This window comes from Xiphias gladius, chromosome 22 (assembly GCF_016859285.1).
Source record: "Xiphias gladius isolate SHS-SW01 ecotype Sanya breed wild chromosome 22, ASM1685928v1, whole genome shotgun sequence".
Taxonomy (NCBI): domain Eukaryota; kingdom Metazoa; phylum Chordata; class Actinopteri; order Istiophoriformes; family Xiphiidae; genus Xiphias; species Xiphias gladius.
Window position 1 is genome coordinate 19,526,373 of NC_053421.1, and position 19,046 is coordinate 19,545,418.

Below are 19,046 nucleotides of genomic sequence, written 5' to 3' on the forward strand. Positions count from 1 at the left end.
TTCCCAAAGCTCAAATTGACACATTAAAGTGCAGGTTTTGTCTGACAAACAATCCAAAAACCAAAAACATTCAATAGCAGATATTCACAATTGAGAAGCCACAGAGATTTTTTTTTTCTGGCATTTTGTTTTACAAAAATTACTTAACCAGTTATCAAAATAGCAGTTGATTAATTTTCTGTAGATTCATTTATTGTTACATTTTTTTTCTGCTGTTAAGAAAAACTGTATTAAGAAAATATTTGAGTTCTATTAGACCTACAAAACAGAGAGGAAAACATCATGCTGCTTGTGTTATGCACAAATGTCTTAATGGTACTTAATGATGCTGTTTTGCGTCCAGGTATATTTATTGCTTTAAGCATGTCTGCTCTGCAGGAATGTGCAAATGTGTGAGGTGTTTACAAAAATGGACAGTACCATTAAAGGGGGGGGGGGGGTCACTGTCAGATAAACCAAATTTTTCATAGTTGATGTGTTTGATGATAATTGGATTGAGACTTTCACTCGTTGCAAAGCTCATTCTAAATAGGACCATCTAAATAAAGCCAAAATTATCCAAGGTCGGGCAGTTTGTGAACATTTAAACTTGGTTTCGCCCACCATTCTCTGCAGTCTGCAGTGGATGTGGCGTCACTGAAAAGTGTAGGAGTCGAGAAACTTCACCCATGTAAATAACGCCGACAAGTAAGCTGTGTGACAATCTGTAGGTGGCAATACACAGTACATACATATATATATATATATATATGTATATGTATACATTAGCCAGCTTTTTTTGAAGTATGCCGCGAAAAAAGCCATTTAGCAACAAACAGAAGAAGAAGCAGCTACAAGTCAAACGGGAGCGAAAAAGAGGTAACACATTTGCCGTTAGAGGTACGATGCTAGCGTTAGCAGTTAGCTTAAGGTTCGTGCTCCACAGCTAACTAAACGTACTTGAGCAAGCTGCTTGTCTGTGAGTATGTGTAGTTATAATCAAGACGTTCAGGTAAAGCACAAGAACATTTAATTAGTCTGTATAATATTCATCCACGTTTCGTATTAGCTAGGTATCATAACAAGCAGTGTGATAGAACTTGCCCTCGAACTTGACCAGTGTAAATAGCACAACAGAATAGCACAGACTTACCTTTTCGTTACAGAAGCGTTAAAATTGCATATTCGTAAAATGTGTAGTCCTTACCAATACCAGACACAGCGCCAAATTATGAATGACTTCGGCTGTGTACTGTCACCTAAGGGTTAATTTCAAAACAGCATTTAACAATGATAATATATTGGTTAAAAGATTTCCATGTGCTTGAAATGTGCCTGTGGTTGTGTGACTGAAGTGGTTTAATTGAGTTTTGCATTTTAAAGTATTTATGCCATTGCTGTTTTATGCTGTTCTTTATTTTTTTTAATGTCTTTAATGCATTATGTAAAACATTTGGAATTTTCATTGTGTATGAAAGGTGCTATACAAATGAACTTGCCTCGCCATAATTGCCACCAAATTTAGAAAAATCATTACAATATCCTTTAATATCCCCTCCTGTTTCAGAAACTATAGACTTAATACCACACTAAGGATTCACATACACATTTTGAAACATACACAACTGAAACAAGTACCTCTTAATTTCTGCATTGAAGGCATTTTTGATGTTCATTTCAGTGAATATTATATATCCTTGTAAAGGAACCACACTTCCTCCTGGATGGGGACTTGGTTGAGGACACCTGATTTAAGGCATATCAGTATTAGGGCTGAAACTAACGATTATTTTCATAATCAGTTAATCTTTTAATCTATGAAATGTCAATGAAATGGTGTAAAAAGGCCTTTTAAAATTTTCCTGAGTCCAAGGTAACATCGTCAAATTTCTTGAATGTTGTCCATCCAAAACCCAAAGATATTCAGTTTACTATCATGTACAACAAAGAGAAGGATAAAATACTCACATTTGAGAAGCTGGAACCAGCCAATGTGGGCATTTTGTCTTATAAATATAACCAAAACAATTATTTGCTGATCAAAATAGATGTAAATTAATGCAATCGATTAATTGACCAATTGTTGCAGCTTCACACAAAATCTGTAACAGCCAATATGAGTGTAAAAAACTAGATCTTGGGATTGGATTCAAGAAAGTATATTGATGCGTGGTGTATGCCTGTGTTTGACTGTAATCCCTGAATTTTGCCCCTGACTTCCAGGTGACACAGGTTCTGGGCCTAGCAGCCGCAATGCCAGTGTGGAGCGAGGAGGAGAGCGACAGTCAGATACCTCCGACAGTGAGACCACTGATATTAGGAGAATAAACCAGCAGCCGTTGAGCAGTGAAGGTAGATATGACCCCAACAGGTGAGTTGTCAGTATCATTACTAATGCTCGCTTTGATTCACTTTAATTAAAAGAATGGTATTGTGAACAATTTGAGATCCTACAGATTAATACAGATTTTGTACTGTGTGTCTGTTGTTTGACATTTATAGAAACCTAAAATGCATTGCCTGGAGCACCAGCAGGATGCTTGAATTAGCAGAAAAGTGGCTATTTTATGATAATTAATTGGAGCAATATGGCAGAGAATGCAGATAATAAAAGAAAAATATGCCTGGTTTTGAGCACTGTATTTTGGTGACTATTTTATTAGAAATAGCCTATATCTTGATTACTTAAATTTGGCTGTAGCAAACCTAATATTGTGTAATGTATCTGTTCTAATCTAAAACTTATTCAGTTTTATCCAAATAAAATTAAATAAGTAAAATGTATATTAAATCATCACTTTTAAGATATAGCAACCCACAGACTAACAAAGTAACCATATTAATCCCCCCTTCTTACTCCTCTCTTCAGGTTCCGACTGCACTTTGAGAAAGAGAGTAAAGAGGAGGTTGAAAAGAGGAAGAAGTTGTCCAGGGAGAAGGTGTTGCAACCAGTCTCAGACAAAGAACTCGAAGTCGACATTAATGACATCTATCCGTCAGAGAAAGGTCTGGCTGTTTTTTAATGCTTTCCACATGACAGTCTCAAAATAACCGAGGCAGATGAGCAGAAAAGGTTAATGGAGTGGGTCACTGCTTGACACACTGAAACTCTATTATCCACCGCTAGGTCTTGGTTTCCCACGACGGCCGTCCTGGAATTATGAAATGACACGAGAGAACCTGCTAAAGAAAGAGGAGAAGTCATACAGAGAATACCTGGATGATCTGCACTCCAGAAACCCACTGGGCTCCCTCAGCCACTTTGAGCACAATCTTGAGGTAAGTAACTTAACAAACATGATACACCATGATGCACTCATGAGGGCTTTTTGACTATCAAAGTGCCAGTGCTGGACTGGGAAACCAGTTATGAAAATGAAAGAATTAGGTGACCAGATGTAGGACTTCACTTCCAAAACACTGGAAGCATATCAACATCCATGGTGAATAAGGCAGCTTAATTTTTGTTTTACAAGTTTGAACATTGTCTCGATGACCTGAAATAACTCATTGTTGTACGTTGTTGGAAACGTGGCACTTGCTATATGTCAAAATTCATTCCATTCTTTGTATTAAATCCACCAGCAAGTGATGCAGTACAGGTCAGACTTAACCAATTTTCTGGTGGATCAGGGAGTTTGTTACAGTTTTTCAGTGTACACTTGAGACCAATAGGTTTAGCATGTGGTCATAGAACTATTTTTGTTATATAAGAACCAGGTTTTTGGTGGCAGAAATGCTCAGACTGACTGGGAAATTTAGTGCAGCTAACTAGTCATTTGCCAGCACCTTTCCTGTGCAAAATGAGTTGCCTGTAAACTGATAATTACCCTACAGACTTGCTTTGCCACTTTCATCTAGAAGACGTAACCGTCAAAGCTGGGATCTAGTGTATAATTCCAGGGACCTACCATGAACTGAATATTTCATTCTGGAAAAGTTACATCATGTAGGGATCTTTAAGAAGTGTATGCCACATCTGCATATTTTGTAGTATTTTCCACTGGAAACAAAGGTACCATCACATCTTAACTTCATGCTGTGTTATTGCTCAGGCTGTAAAAATGGTAACTATTTCAAAATAAAAACCCTTCAGATCATTTTATTTCAAAGCATAGGCTGAGCTCAGGAGGTACATCACATCAGAAGCAGGGCTATAGCAGCTGGTGGTGTAAAAAGTGACTCTAGGGATGACAGCTACTTACATGGTGTAAGGATCAAAACAATGGAAAAAAATAAGACTAACCTGCCTGTTCAAACAACTTTTTTTGCATGTGAGACTGGATATAAATTTTAAAGCATCAAAATTTAGAAAATTGAGAATTGCGTTAAGTATAATAGTACATATTAGCTTAAAATATCTTTAAAAATCCTAATCCTTTGCTATTCTTTGCTAATAAACTGTGATGCTGAGAAACAGAGAGAACAGAAATTGTAAATTTGTAGACATTACTCTGTTGACAATATTAAACCTAACGATACTTCCCACTCCTTTTTCCTTTTTTTTAGACATGGAGGCAGTTATGGAGAGTGTTGGAGATGTCCGATGTCATTCTTCTCATCGTGGACATCAGGCACCCGGTAGGTGATCTTGTAAGCAAAAGCCTGCAGAATGGATTGGGCCACCAGATGGAGACAGAAGTCAAGATCCATCTCAATACCTGATATGGTGTTTATTATTTATCAGTTTATTTAGCTGACAAATTTTCAAAATGTTTGATTTTTGGGGGGCAATTTGGATTTCGATAAATTTGACCTGCCAATCAGCAGTTCAGTTTAGCAGTGTCAACAGCAGTTGTTTCCCTTCAAAAGTTTCTCATAAAATCTTATATATATCGTTGTGATCTTGCTGATGAAGCGAGGAAAAATGGTTGTATTTAACTTACTACCCTGTTCAAGGTGTGCCATTGTGATTTTAAGGCTTGTGATGTGATTCCAAGTTGATATGAAACCCGCTTCTTAGATCTAATTATAACACATCTGCTTCTGACAGTTTATTTCTAACTTTCATTCTAGATGTATTTTATGTGAAGTGAATTCACTTCTGCTATTTAGAGTTTCTAGTTTCTACACAAAGTTAAAAACAGCAAAACTCATCTTGAGCCTATTAATAACGATGTGATCTAGTGGTTTACTTGTTAAATAGGCCATTATTACTATTTTGACAATGTGCGTCCTCATGTACACCACCTAGGTGCTGCAGTTTCCTCCAGCCCTGTACCACTACATCACAGGAGATCTGCAGAAGCAGGTGGTCCTGGTGTTGAACAAAGCTGACCTGTGTCCTCCCCCACTCGTGATTGCCTGGAAACACTACATGACCTCTCAGTTCCCCCACCTGCAAATAGTCTGCTTCACCTCCCACCCTGGACAGCCCTACAGCACAGGTGAGGAGAGGGAGAGTGGGGGAAGAGAAAAACTGATGAATAATAATGACCCATATAAAATTATGACATCAGACAGACATGGAAATTAAAATTAACCTGCCACTCAGTGAACTTATTTCAGTGCAGTATCATCAGAATAACCTGCTGTGAATGTGTCTGCAGCTCTCGTTGCAATAAGAATAATCCTCTGTCTCTTCTGGCTTATAGTGCTCCAGAAGAAGAGGATGAGGAAGAAGGCTGACTGGAGTCATGCGGGGGGTCCTCTAGATATCCTGAAGGCCTGTCAAGATATCGCAGCAGGAAGAGGTGGGTGTCTCCTTCTCGTCTAGTATGCTTATAATAAAAGCATTGTAATAGCACAGCCGTTAAGTTGTCCACATTGACAACTTAATTGATTGCGCATGTGAGTTACCTCTTGTTCCTTCACAGTTGACCTGTCCAGCTGGGAGCACAAGATTCAGAGAGATGCTGATTCAGAGAGACTCAATGGGGAGCGTGCAGATGAAGGAGCGGAGTCGGTGCTGATGGAGCATCAAAGTGACAGTGCAATGGAGATGAGCAGCCCATCTCAGGAGCTCTACAAAGATGGGGTTCTCACAATGGGCTGTATAGGTATGATACATGTCTTACAGATCAAGGGAGATGTGCAGCCAGATTGACTGAGCAAATTCTTAAAACAAATCCGAAGAAAATTCTTGTAAAGAAAGGACAAAATCAAGTAGTTCCTTTTTAAAAAAAAAAAAAAAAAAATCCTAAATGGCATTTCTCAACACTTTTCGTCACAATAGCAGGCACCTTTCTGTTCAATCAACTGGACAAAAGATTTACTGAGAGTAAAAAGATAAAGCTTGTCTGTTTAACTATAATGTGATGGAACATCACCACTGGACAACTTCTAGCATTAGCAAACTCAACAAAGACCATAAATGTAGAGTGTAAAGACTGATTATAAACTCATCCTGTTTTTTCCAGGCTTTCCGAATGTTGGTAAGTCATCTGTTATAAACAGCCTGGTGGGGAGGAAGGTGGTGAGCGTGTCTCGAACCCCAGGCCACACCAAATACTTCCAGACCTACTACCTCACCCCGACAGTCAAACTCTGTGACTGCCCTGGACTGGTCTTTCCCTCGCGTGTCAACAAACAGTTACAGGTACAAACTCACTTTCGTGTACTAGAGAGCAAATGTTACTGCGAGTTTACTCACCTGTTTAGGCTCAGTGGAAACTTAATTGTGTTGAACAGCACATTCTCACAGCTCTGGGAAAATGGATTATTGATTTTATACATTCTCACTTGTTGTCTTTCAAAGGATCTTGATGAATTCCAGAGTTGATTTGTGTGATGGTTGCTTAACTTTTCAAACAGTTTTTGGTTACTGTCTTGCCATTTTCAAAAATGATTTTAAACCTCTCTTTGATTTTTCTTTTTGAGCTTTTTCTTTTACCCTCTTGTTTTTTACCTTTTCCTTTGTGTTTTATGTTCTCTAGATTCTGGCAGGCATCTACCCAGTGTCTCAGCTGCAGGAGCCCTACAGCTCAGTTGGTTATCTGTGCGAGAGAACCCCTTTCCTCTCTGCGCTGAAGCTCAAACATCCCAGCTTGCTAGAGAATGAACCCCATCAGAGAAACCAGGGATCTGAAGAGTTTAGCTGGACTGCCTGGGATGTGTGTGAGGGTAAGACAGTTCACAGTGACACTAAGCATCTAATGTGCAAGTTTTTAAGAGTTCGAGAATTATATGTGCAAAGCAGCTCACCTACTTTACCACTACTTACCAGCACCCAAGTCAGAATCTTTACCATTCACAAGTTTAAAGCCAACCCCCACTTTGAGCTAGTGAAGTATAAGGTTTCTGTCTTTTTTCTTATTGTCGACAAATCACATGAAAAAAACAAAACCAACAATGCTATGTTAGTCTATCTCTCAATACTTTTTCCAATCCCTAGCCTGTCTGTGGCACTCAGCCCCAAGCTCATTCATTCCTACTTAAGGTGTAAATCTTTAGCAGTGAGTTACAAATATACATTTTCATTTTTAAAAGGGATAGATCATTTCCTAAAACAGCTGTGTTTTGTAGTTGTTAGCAAATGTTACTCAAACAGGAGTAAATGTTGCCTTTTTTTTGGGCAACTATTTTCAGCCCTGGATTTGTTGTGTTAATTTATGGCAGCTGAGCAGCATATGTGAAATTAATCCAAATTAAACTTAAGTACCCATGTTCATTTAAATGAAGAAAATGTATTGAAGGTTTTTTTAATAGTTTTTGGAGAAGAGTGAAGGTCCATGGCACACAGGAATAAGCCATATTAGGCTTTGGCTAGACAGACAATACTTGTTGGTAGAATATCACCAGACCTTTATTTATGTCTAATGCAATGATGTGTTATACTATCACCAAGACCCTCTCTCTTTGCATTCCTTAGCTTGGGCAGAAAGGAGAGGATATAAGACAGCAAAAGCAGCTCGCAACGATGTTTATCGTGCAGCTAATAGTCTCCTGCGGTTGGCAATTGATGGCAGATTGTGCCTTTGCCTCAGACCACCTGGCTACAGCTGCTTGAGAGGTAAAAGAGGCTCGTTGATGACCAATAATTTCAGCTTCAAGTGTATTTGAAAAGTTGAAATGGCAGTTGGGGTAGAATTGATTTATTTTGGGGATTACTAATGTTCTACAGAGCATTGGGAAAATCACCCAGACTTGCCGGAGATTATGGCTCTACAAGGAAGGATGACGGAGGATGAAGGGACTGGAGAGAGGGACGATGAGGAGGACGGGGAGTCCAGCACCGAGCCAGAGGAAGAGAGAGACCGGGATGCAGATGTTGATGAGGATGGAGATGGGGATGATGAAGATGAGGGATTTGGACATCCAAGACAGAAGGACGATAAGTCATCTGGCTTCACAGTTAACATGTACAGTGTACTTCGGGAAAATGAGTGTGAGTGATAATGGAGGGAAAGACGAGCAGGAAGAAATAAGTTGTTTCTCTTCCCTGACTTTTCCCTCGTTTACCCCAGTGCACTTTTCATTCCTTTTTTTTCTTCTTTCCAAAACCTGCATTCCTTCTCATTTTGTCTTGCATATCCACTCCTCATGTCACTACCTTTTCTCTTCATTAACATGATCTATTCTAATTCATTCGCTCTGTCTCCATCTCCCTATAATATACAGAGCATATTCATGTATTCCATGTTGTGCCTCTGCTCTGCTTCTTCATCCATGAAGCTTGTTCTTTAATGTTGCTTCTAAGAATGGGTTTGGTTTGGTTTGAATAATCTTTCTTTTTTGGATGTAGGTCTCAAAGACAAATGAACAAGTAACTTCCCTGAGCCTGGAATAATCAACCAACTGGTTTTCAATCTCTTTATTGATAAGTGACCTCACAGCTGAGATGCCAAAGTTCAGGAAAGGATTAAAAAAAAAAAAAAAAAAAAAAAAAAAAACTAATCAGATGCACTGTCAATATGATGTCATTCACTGGAGCAGCCGTTTGGTTCTCAGAGCAGCAGACTCTAAATCTTCTTTAAAGACCACAGTATGTCTCAACTTTGGTTAAAGGGTGTGTGATGGGATATGGGAGAAAAAAACAACATTTCTCCAACAGATTTGCAGTTACCAATATTACAGTTCTATTAGAGGTTCATCTATCTGAACTTGGTTTTCCTATCGATTATACTGTATCTAAGAGTGATATTTTATTTGGTATGGTTGTACACAATCAGCAGGAAAATTCGGAACATTTTTAGGATAGGGGAGGGAAGGGGGTGTTGTATTACTGGATGAGGCTGTTTCAGCAATTTAACTCGTAGTGTTTTAACTACTACAAAAAATATCCTTAGATGCTGATAGAGGTGTACAGTATTTAGTATAGTATTTAGTGCAGGATTTGGCTACACTCCTTCAACAAGTTTAAATGCTAATGGCAGCACTGGAACTGAGACTGCTTAAAGATCATTTATAGGGATTGTTCAACATTTTCAGAGATATGTTTATTGGCTTTCTTGCCAAGAGCTAGATGAGAAGATCAATGGCAGTCTAGCGTCTGTACTGCAAAAATGAAGCTGGAGATGGGAGACGATTAGTTTAGCCTAGCACAAAGACTGGAAAACAGGAGAAAACAGCTAGCCTGGCTCTCCTAGCACCTCCAAAGATAATTACCATATTATATCTTTTTTTGTTTGAACTGTGCGGAAACCAAAGTAAAAATTACATTTTGTGGTTTTACAGGAGGTTATGTGCTGGACTATTTGTTGGTGCCAGGCTACCAGCAGAGAGCCCAGGTAGTTACTTCACCTGACTGAGCTTTAGAGGTACTGGTAGTCTGATTTTTATTAACTTTGGACAGAGCCAGGCCTGTTTCCCGTCTCTGTGCTACGCTAACAAGCTGATGGCTGTGACTTCATATTTACCATACAGACATGAGAGTGGTATCAATCTTCTCATCTAACTCGTCAAGACAATGGATAAGTGTATTTACCAAAATGTGAAACTGTTCCTTTAACCACACACAAAGAGAGACTGGTCTCTACAGCTTCCATCTGTCCTTCATTATAAATAATATTAGACACTCCATCTTTACTATGTTGTTGGTTTTATGAAATGTAACTATGACAGTGCTCAAATTCAAGATCTGGTCCTGTAATGCTGATAAAACACCTGCTGCAGACGTTCCTCAGTCTTGTTCAACACCATGTTTTTTAACCTAACTTTATCTTGAAAATAGAAAACTGACATTTTTGCTGTTTGACCAGTTTCTCTTTCTCTCGCTCTCTCTCTCTCTCTGTGATGTGTGATGGCCCCGCTATAATCCTGAGTGCTGTATTATAGTTGTGTGCTGCAGTTGTACCTCATTCATGTGTTCATGAAGAGGGAAGTCTACAGCACAGTGCTGTGTTACCATGTAATACATCACACTGCAACCCCATGCAGTCATTTCTACCACTGGTACAATATAAAGCAGTTACTCAACACTACCATGATGTTAGAAACATGAAAGACTTTTGGCTGTGTTGATGTGGATTTTTGTTTTTTGAAATAATTTAAACTGACGGCATCTGGAGAGTGTGGTGTGAAGGCTTGAGTTGTGTTCAGGCTATAAGCTGCATTCCTCATTTCATTCCTAGTATGCCTAACAATGAACTGGACTGCTTTCTGCAATAAAAGTAAATAATCCTCAAAACCATCTTGGTGTTTGTAAGTGGGTTCTTATTGTGTTTAATGATACATCTTTACAGTATTACTTGTAATGTGAGATAATGCATGTAGATTATAAAACATCAGGGAAAGACCTTTCATGGACAGTCTCTCTCTACAACTTATTTTTGAGCTAAAAAAGTCACCCACACACCATGTCTCGGGTAACTCCCATTAATTTCAAATACACATAATTAAAACAACAAGAGATGATGTGTCAACTTTTCCTTTAAATTATTTGACAAAACTTCAGAGGTTTGTGATCAGAGTGTGCAGCTTGGACATGTTTGGATGAGCTTTGTCAGACTGATTACACTTGGTATACTGCCTGAATGTCAAATAGACATAGATATATAAACTTTTTCTCATGGAGATGTTAGATCTTTGTTTAAAGTTGTCTTGTAATTAGTTAGTTCCTTTTATGAGGACCAAAGACAGATAATTACCACGATGAGATTCACTGATGCCAGCAACTGCACTTTACTCACATCTAATTAAAAGTCCTCCCAAACTAGTTAATTGGTAAATTTCCAGATGGGCGATATTTGAAGCAGATAGCATGGAATGAAGTAAAACTTACCCAACCATGAAATCATTAAGGAATAATTGAAGTTATGAACAAACTTGACCTCTCATGGTATAATCATTTGTAAACAGGGCTTCCTAATTACTTGTTCCCTAACTAATGGTATTCTAAATATTTGTGCATATGCAGACACTTATTCGCTCTGTATTGACTATGACTATGGCTATGGCTAATGTATTATGTCATAGACTCCAACCTGTGTAGGAGGTTTAGAATATGAATAAATGAATAGTCAAATATTAAAAACTATTAGTTTCTGCAATGAAGGAAATGAGGTTCAAAGAAAATATTTGAATAATCCCATATTTCATTACAAGAAATACTTGGAATGCGCTGTATGTAATTTATTTGTCCGCTTAAGAGGCTACTGATCCCCTGAAGAGTGAAGATGGGAATCAACAGTCTTGAAAAGGTGCTGCAGAGGGATATGATTTGAGTCTGCTTCTATTATAATGGTGTTTGTTTATCAAACCAACTCCAATTTTAAATTTCATTCCACTGTGTGTCTTACATGACTACATTTAATAAAGCAGGATACGCTTGGTAGGAAGAGAGTGGCTCACACATAAAAACAGCGTTGTCCACTGTTCCACTGCTTTTATTGACTGTGAAGCTTATGGAATAAATAATCACCTCTCCCAGTTTCTCATAAAATTATTTCCATAGTCATCTGTTAAAAATTGGAAACATATCCTTGAGATTTATGTCCCATTTGAGTGCTGTATGTCAGTGTTATTGTGGGATGAGTGTATTGACTGTTTGTCACATTAGTCACTCTCTCAACGCCTATCCAATCCTCTGGTCAGAATAAATCTAGCTGCTGCTATTATCTCATTATGTTTATTGTGACCCACTGGGCACCATTCATGAGCGATCTAAGAAGGTATGATGATAATCACCACTGAGAACTGCTATAATCATTATTTACGAGAGGGAAGTGGGTGGAAATCCCCTCAATTTCCATAATTTGGATTCAGTGCCAACTTGTATGATATGAGATTTTTTTTGCTGACTAGATAAACTCAGAGGAGGGAAGAGGGGAATCATCTGGAACTGTTTCTGATTTGCAGCCTGAGCCATGAGCTGCTTAATTTCCCCAGCTAGGGCTCTAACTATGTTGTGTCCCTGAAACCTGTATGGCAGTAATTAAAGCGAGACAAAGACCCCAAATTTTACTGGAGCATGACACCATAAATTTCAAAACTGTTTATTAAATTCTGCTGTGTTATGCCCATGTGGTTTGAATTTGATCATTTCTCTTTTCTTTTTTCTTCCTGGAAAGCTTTCTCATGATCTAATCAGGTTGTTGTGGGGACTCTTGCCCTCTTTCCCCTTTCCCCCCTTCTCTTGTTTGCCCCATCCTTGCTCCCTATGTGACCCCAGCTAACATGTGGGTGAGGCCAGTCAGTAATGAATTGGTTTCATATGAAAGCCAGAGCATGAGCAGAGCAGAGGAATTCATTAGTCTGGTTTTATATGTTCCCCTGGGCACTGCATACACACACACTCACACATGCACACGCATGCACATACAGGTGTGATAGAGGGTGAGTGTGAAATTGTAAAAAAAAACTTTCAGGATGATGGAAAACAACAAGAGGTACAAGTGTGTTTTGGCTCCCTTAAAGACAAAAACTAAAATCAAATGTCCCCACTGGTTTTATGGAAACAACCAAATTGCAGTAAGTCCAATTAAAGTGAATTATATCTCAGCTTGCAGGTAAAACATTAGTCTTTTTAGAGTCTTTGCTGCCGTTAATAGTCAGGTGCACCAAGCTGATTGTGCAAGGGCTTCTCATTTGTGGTGTTAATAGTGTGTATGTGCAGTAAGTGTTACATTATATTGCAGCCATGTTCGGCCCTACGCACTTTTATTAGGAAAAAGTCAATCAAAAACTGCTATGTGGGTGCAGGCAGTCCTTTACTGTACAAACAGCTCTCCTATCTGAATGTCAACACGTGTTGGTCTCACTATAAAGTTACCCCACAAGTGTTTTGACCTCTTGTTAGATCATTTTCCTTCTCCATGTACCTTGGACATCCCTGTTCTGCTGCTATGTTAGCTGTCACACATTTTTCATTCATATTTTTCACATCATATTTTTATTCATACAAAGACCACACACACACACACACACACACACCCACACTGATTTACAGCTCGGGCAGTTGCCCCCCCCCCCCAGGTTGGCGTCCTGGTGCTCCAGCAGCGCTGTGGGGGGTGGCAAGGCCTCGGCCCTGAAAACTGGATATCCTCCTAAGTGTCTCCTCTGGGTGGTTTCCACTACCATAATCCACAGTGGTGGAAAGTAACTAAGTACATTAACTCAAGCACTGTACATAAGTACAGTTTTGAGGAAATTGTACTTTACTTGTTTATTTCTATATTGTGCTGCTTTATACTTCTACTTCACTAGATTTCAGAGGAAATATTGCACTTTTTATTTCACTACATTTATCTGACAGTTGTTACTACTACATTTCAGATTAAGAGTCAAGATACAGTATAGTTAATAAAATACAATCTATTTTTAAAAATTAAAACAGTGGTTCCCAACCTTTTTGGCCCGTGACCCCAAAGGAATGTGTAACTGAGGCTTCTTGTCACATGGTAGGTTTATTACTTGTAATCGAGTATTTCTTGCTGTATTGGTACTTTTACGCAAGAAAGGGATTTAAGTACTTCTTTGCCCATTGAGAACCTGTCAAAGCCACAGATTTAAAAAACAATGGGAGGAAATCAATGGAGCTTTTGGTGGCAAAATGATGGTGACATCTAGGACAAAACTGATTTAAGGTCCCTTCCGTTCAAATCTTTCTTTGTCGGTCCAGACGTGTAGACAGTAGGGATTAATTTAAACAGGGTGGCAAACACATCACTGCCACAGGAGAACTCACCCAGGTGATCATACCGCAATCATATTTTTTATTGACTCTGTAAACCGAGCACAATGAAAAAACAAACCAGACAGTTAGCATCTCTTTTTTTCAGGTGATCAACACTTGGCAAACTGTCCCAGCAGTATGTCAGCATGGGGTAAACTCAGAAACAATATTTGCCACAGCGAGCTTTCAACACAATACGTACAGAGCAGCTTTCCCATATTCCTCCTGCAGAGGTTCACAATATGGCAGCTGGGTTTGTTTGTTCAGAGGACTTGTGCTTGAGTGTGGAAAGGGCCTGCTCTCTGTTTGACATAGGGCTCTCCAAGAGACAAAGCATTGCCAATACAAACTCAGAGGGATTCGGTATTTTGTTCAGTTATACTGTAAATAGTGGTGGCCTTAAGTATTTTAATTGATACATTGCTGTGTTGTGTCTGTGTGTGTTTTCATATGAGTGTGTGTGTTCTCTTATGCGTGCGTGTGTTTTTCTGCCTGGTGGTGCATGAATGAGACCTCGTTGGTCACTGCCTTGTGTGTTTGTGTCTGACCCTGTTTGTGAGTTGGAGCCCATGTGTCAATAGGTATTTTTAGCACCACCTCTCACTGCATTGCAATGGCACTCATTTGCACCCCTCTGAGTCTACCCCCCCACACACACACACACACACACACACACACACAACCTCCTCCTCACCCACCCAGCCGCCCACCCCATCCCCAGCACCTTCCAATCCACCACACCATGCACTCTCACTGGAAGGAGCAAGCAACAGTCTGCTTTAAAGTTTTAAAGAAGGGAGGGAAAGTCTGAGATCCAGAAGGGAAGCAGATCAGACTTGAGTTACCATGGTGAATAACTCCTCAGGCATGGCATTCAAAATTACCCTACTGGATTAGCTCAGTTTTGTTTCTCTCTTGGGCTTTGGCTAATTTGAATATTAATTAAAATAATTAAAGGATAGCTATAATTATATGTCTTTACACACACACACACACACACACACACACAGAGACCCTGGGAACATGGCATGGCTGTCTGAAGTAGCATTCAGCCGAGTTAAAATACTGTTTAAACCAAAGACCAGGGGTGTGGAAAGGCTAAACATGTAATTGGTAAAGACAGTGGGGGCGAGACCCAAACAAAGACGATCAGAGCACATCCGATGGTGGTTATGATGAATAATTCCCAAAGCACTAGTGTTAGTAGAGCAGAGAGATGGGAGAAGAAAGGAAGCCCATTCATTCAGCGGCTGGCTCAGACAGGTGAGGAGGGGAGGGAGGGAATGGGGGAAGAAATGGGAAGTATAATCCTGGAGCGGCTGGAGTGACAGTTTGAACAGAGGGTGACAGTTGTAGAGGAGGCTCCCAAATGCCATAGCAAAGGCTGTAGTCCTCCACACTGTTAGATTTGTGTGTGTGTGTGTGTGTGTGTGTGTGTGTGTGTGTGTGTGTGTGTGTGTGTGTGTGTGTGCAGATGAATAGCAGGGGATTTCTGAGGGGGGAGAGAAACCCGATACCCAAAAATAGTCTGCATCCCCCTCTGCCTACCTCCCTCCTCCTCCAGCCATGAGGAAGAGGAGGCACAAGTGCGCTGCTACAGCTGAAGGGGTCTCCGGGGGCTCCTGACTGTGTGAGGGGTCATCTGGAACGCTCACCCCCACCAACATCGGACGATCGCACCTCACCCTCAGCCTCCCACCCACCTCACCTTCTCTCCCCACTTTCCCCTGACAACACTGAGATCATCATACTTCACACACATCCAGCTGCATGATCACAAGGACATTCCAGGCAGGATAGGATTTATCCAGGAGATATTTGGATATCTTTGAGTGAGGCTGCGTGGTGTGAGCCAGCGAACTTAATCTGTGTGCAAGTACTTTCCTGTATACGTGAGAAATGTTTTGGTTTCAAAATGAGAGTCTAGCATTTGAAAAGTCTAAAATTTCCTCTTACAAGATAATTAAAAACAGAAAGATTCAAACATAAGAGGAGGGATTATAAGCAATGGGTCATAATGATAACACTTCTCAAGTCTCAGTCATCAATTTAAATTAAGTCCATGACCAGCTTTTAGCCAGGATCATGGCTTTGGGGATAGCAACGTCAGGCGGTCTTCTGTCTCCATAGAGATTGAAATATCTCAAAAACTAACGGCTGCATGGTCTGCAGATGATGTATCACAATGTCTGATGATCCTTATCATCCTTCTTTTATGCTGTGAAATAATCTCAACATCTATGTGATAGATTGGCCCGAGACTATGTATCCTCATAACTTTGGTGATCCCCTAACTTTTATTCTCTCGCACCTGAAGGTTAACAATTTAGGTTATAAGTGACGTTTCATCTACTGCCACCATCAAGTCAAAATTTTAATTGGTTCAATACTTTGGTTTATGACCGAATACCTGCAAACTAAGATGAACTAAGACATTCCCATGAGCTTCAGCTCAGTTTGTGTTCAGTGCTAATTAGTATAGCGCTAATTAGTTTAGTGCTAATGAGTAAATGTTAGTGTGCTTACATGCCAAACCAAGATTTGTCAATACTTATGTCAAAGCAGCACTGTGCCTTAGTAGGACCTTACAGAACCACTTGCGTGGCTGTAGAATCTTTGACTTGTTGAGAAATTACAACAATCTTGAATTCAACAATAGAAAAACAACAGGGAATGAACAGGGGCAACAGAGCAGTCAGAGATCTCTGTGGAAAGTGAGAGGAGCTGACACAACCGTTTTCCCTACTGAACACCTAAAAAGAGAGCTCCAGGGCTGTGATGCCCACCGTGACCTAACCACCCACCTACACAGGAACCTCCCCCTGCAGCATACTCTGACCCGGCGACCCCTGACACCTCCACCGCTCCACAGATCCTCTCCAGGGGCCAATCAAATCCAACCTGCCTCGGGTCTGTGACACTTATATTGACAGAGTCACAGTAAAAAGACATTAGGTGGGAACACAGGGGTGCATGTGGAGTTGCACATTTACACAGACACTCATGTACACACTCCCACACATGCATATGTGTATGTTTAATCCAAACATGGACTTGAGGTCACACATGCATGCAAAAAAAGAGTATTTTGTAGTAAATGGAGCTGTGGAGCTCTCTGGGGTTTTCCACTGACCATTGCAAATCTCAGACATTTATTAATATTAGTTTTAGACATTCCCAGTGAAAAAGACACTGGCAGAGATTTTTCAGAGGGTAGAATGTTTGGTATGTGGTTTTACGCCGGTTCCCAACATACTGCAAGCTTAGCATTCTGCAATTGATCTGTGTTGTCTGAATCCTGCAGCCCAGCACAGCTGTCAGACCACAACAGGGGGTGGACAGGCTGCCTGTGTGTGTGTGTGTGTGTGTGTGTGTGTGTGTGTGTGTGTGTGTGTGTGTGTGTGTGTGTTGTCCCATGAAATGCCTTTGAGTCAAACACTTCCATTTCTAATTCAGATGTTTGGGTTTTTTGACCAAATTGGTGTCTGAGAGGTTATATATTCACAAGCTGTGTATTCACCCAGACAAGCAATAGATCATCTGTCATCCCATCTGAAAAGAAGCTTAGGATGAGGATGGTAATTTTCTACTTTTAAAAACATTTTTAAAAAGTAAACTCACTTTTCTGTAGTTGAACCCCCCTCCTTTTCTTCATCTTAACAGATTTGACAGTTAAAGGCAACTCATTGTTTTCCCCATTATTTATCTTCCCTTACCTATTGCACCATGTGCTTCCTTGTTCTTGCTGACTCATAAGTGCAATACAACTTTCCTTCTCTCTCTGCTTGTCTCTCTCTCACCAAGTGAATTCCTCACAGGATCAGACCTGCTTTTTATGCTCCACTGGTTTTCACTCAAAGTGAGAACGAGTAGAGAGAGGAGGGAGAAAAGGGGGTTTAGTGACAACAAACCAAAACTCCACAGAGGAACTGAGCATATTTCTGTAAAAGCAGAAGAAAAAATATTCAAAAAGGGATCAAGGCTCAAAGGGAAAGTGAGACACAAAAAGAATAGGAGAGAGGAAGTATCGTGAAGAAACAAAATAACGCTTAAAAAGGTCATAATTTCTGCCAGGGGATTTGCAGTTGCCCAGACAACGAACAAAGCAGAGCCAGCTGGACTATGTGCACAACAGAGAGGACTGAAAAGATCGGGAAAGGCTCTGGGGAGTGAGAGAACAAGAGCTGAGAATTACTGTGCTCATCAGCAGGATCATTTCTGGGAGTCGGTTAACATTTTGTTGAATGTCGTGGATAATAACTCTCAAATATCCACGGTGATTTCTTCATTATCCTTTTAAATTGAACTTTCCTTCATCACTGTTTAATTTGTTTAGCCTTATTGGAAAACAAAGTTTTGAAAGAAAAGCAGAAAAGCAAGCAAAAAAATATATATATATAAACCATGGTATCATTGTGGCTACAGAGAGAGAAAACTAATCAAAAGGTTATGTTTTATGTAAAGGACTGAGGGAGGGAAGTTTAACCATTAAACACGGAGAGAGAGGAGTGTTTTGGTTTGGTTAAGCTCTGGACTGAAAAGTTTTGAGAGAATGTTAATGATATGCAAAGCAAATGAGGCCAGGCCAGATGAAAGTCCAGCTAAAGTCCTTACAAACACAAAGAATCTTGGAGAGGGAGGGAGAGAGGGAGGGTTATGGGTTGAGGATAAGGGTGGGTGGGGGTGAGGGGTAAAAGGTGGCCTGAATGGAGCAGAGACTGAGGAAAAGCTCAAGATACATTTGAGAATTGAATTAGAAAATATGTTTGTATTTGTGAGCAGGAGGACAGGGTCTGCATGGCCCGAACCTCTCGCTTCGTCAACATTGCTTCAGTCGAAAACATTTGACTTAATAATATGTGCATGTGCCAGCCTAAACACTCACACAAGCACTCAAGACACACAAAGACACATGAAAAGTGACGTTTAGGCTTCAGAGAGTGTATCAGTGTTCCCTTCCCTGTTTATCCAAGGCGGAGCTCAGAGTGTGTTAAATGACCTTCATTGTCCCTCG

The 19,046-nt window shown here is 40.1% G+C and overlaps 1 protein-coding gene across 1 annotated transcript; it reads left to right on the top strand.

The window, feature by feature from the left end:
• Positions 1-648: 648 nt before the first annotated feature.
• Positions 649-8,810, top strand: gnl1 (guanine nucleotide binding protein-like 1). Its single transcript, XM_040117528.1, has 12 exons — positions 649-858; positions 2,203-2,350; positions 2,849-2,985; positions 3,107-3,258; positions 4,489-4,560; positions 5,174-5,366; positions 5,574-5,672; positions 5,796-5,978; positions 6,339-6,517; positions 6,855-7,041; positions 7,790-7,930; positions 8,042-8,810. The coding sequence occupies exons 1-12, from the start codon at positions 786-788 to the stop codon at positions 8,311-8,313; spliced, it is 1,836 nt and encodes a 611-aa protein (XP_039973462.1). The 5' UTR covers positions 649-785; the 3' UTR covers positions 8,314-8,810.
• The last annotated feature ends 10,236 nt before the right edge of the window (positions 8,811-19,046 follow it).

Bases quoted from the DNA above. Each gene is read 5' to 3' on its own strand.
- gnl1 (XM_040117528.1), top strand. From the start codon at position 786: ATGCCGCGAAAAAAGCCATTTAGCAACAAACAGAAGAAGAAGCAGCTA. The intron at 5,673-5,795 runs GTGGGTGTCTCC...GTTCCTTCACAG, and splicing joins AGATATCGCAGCAGGAAGAG to TTGACCTGTCCAGCTGGGAG. The intron at 7,042-7,789 runs GTAAGACAGTTC...TGCATTCCTTAG, and splicing joins TGCCTGGGATGTGTGTGAGG to CTTGGGCAGAAAGGAGAGGA.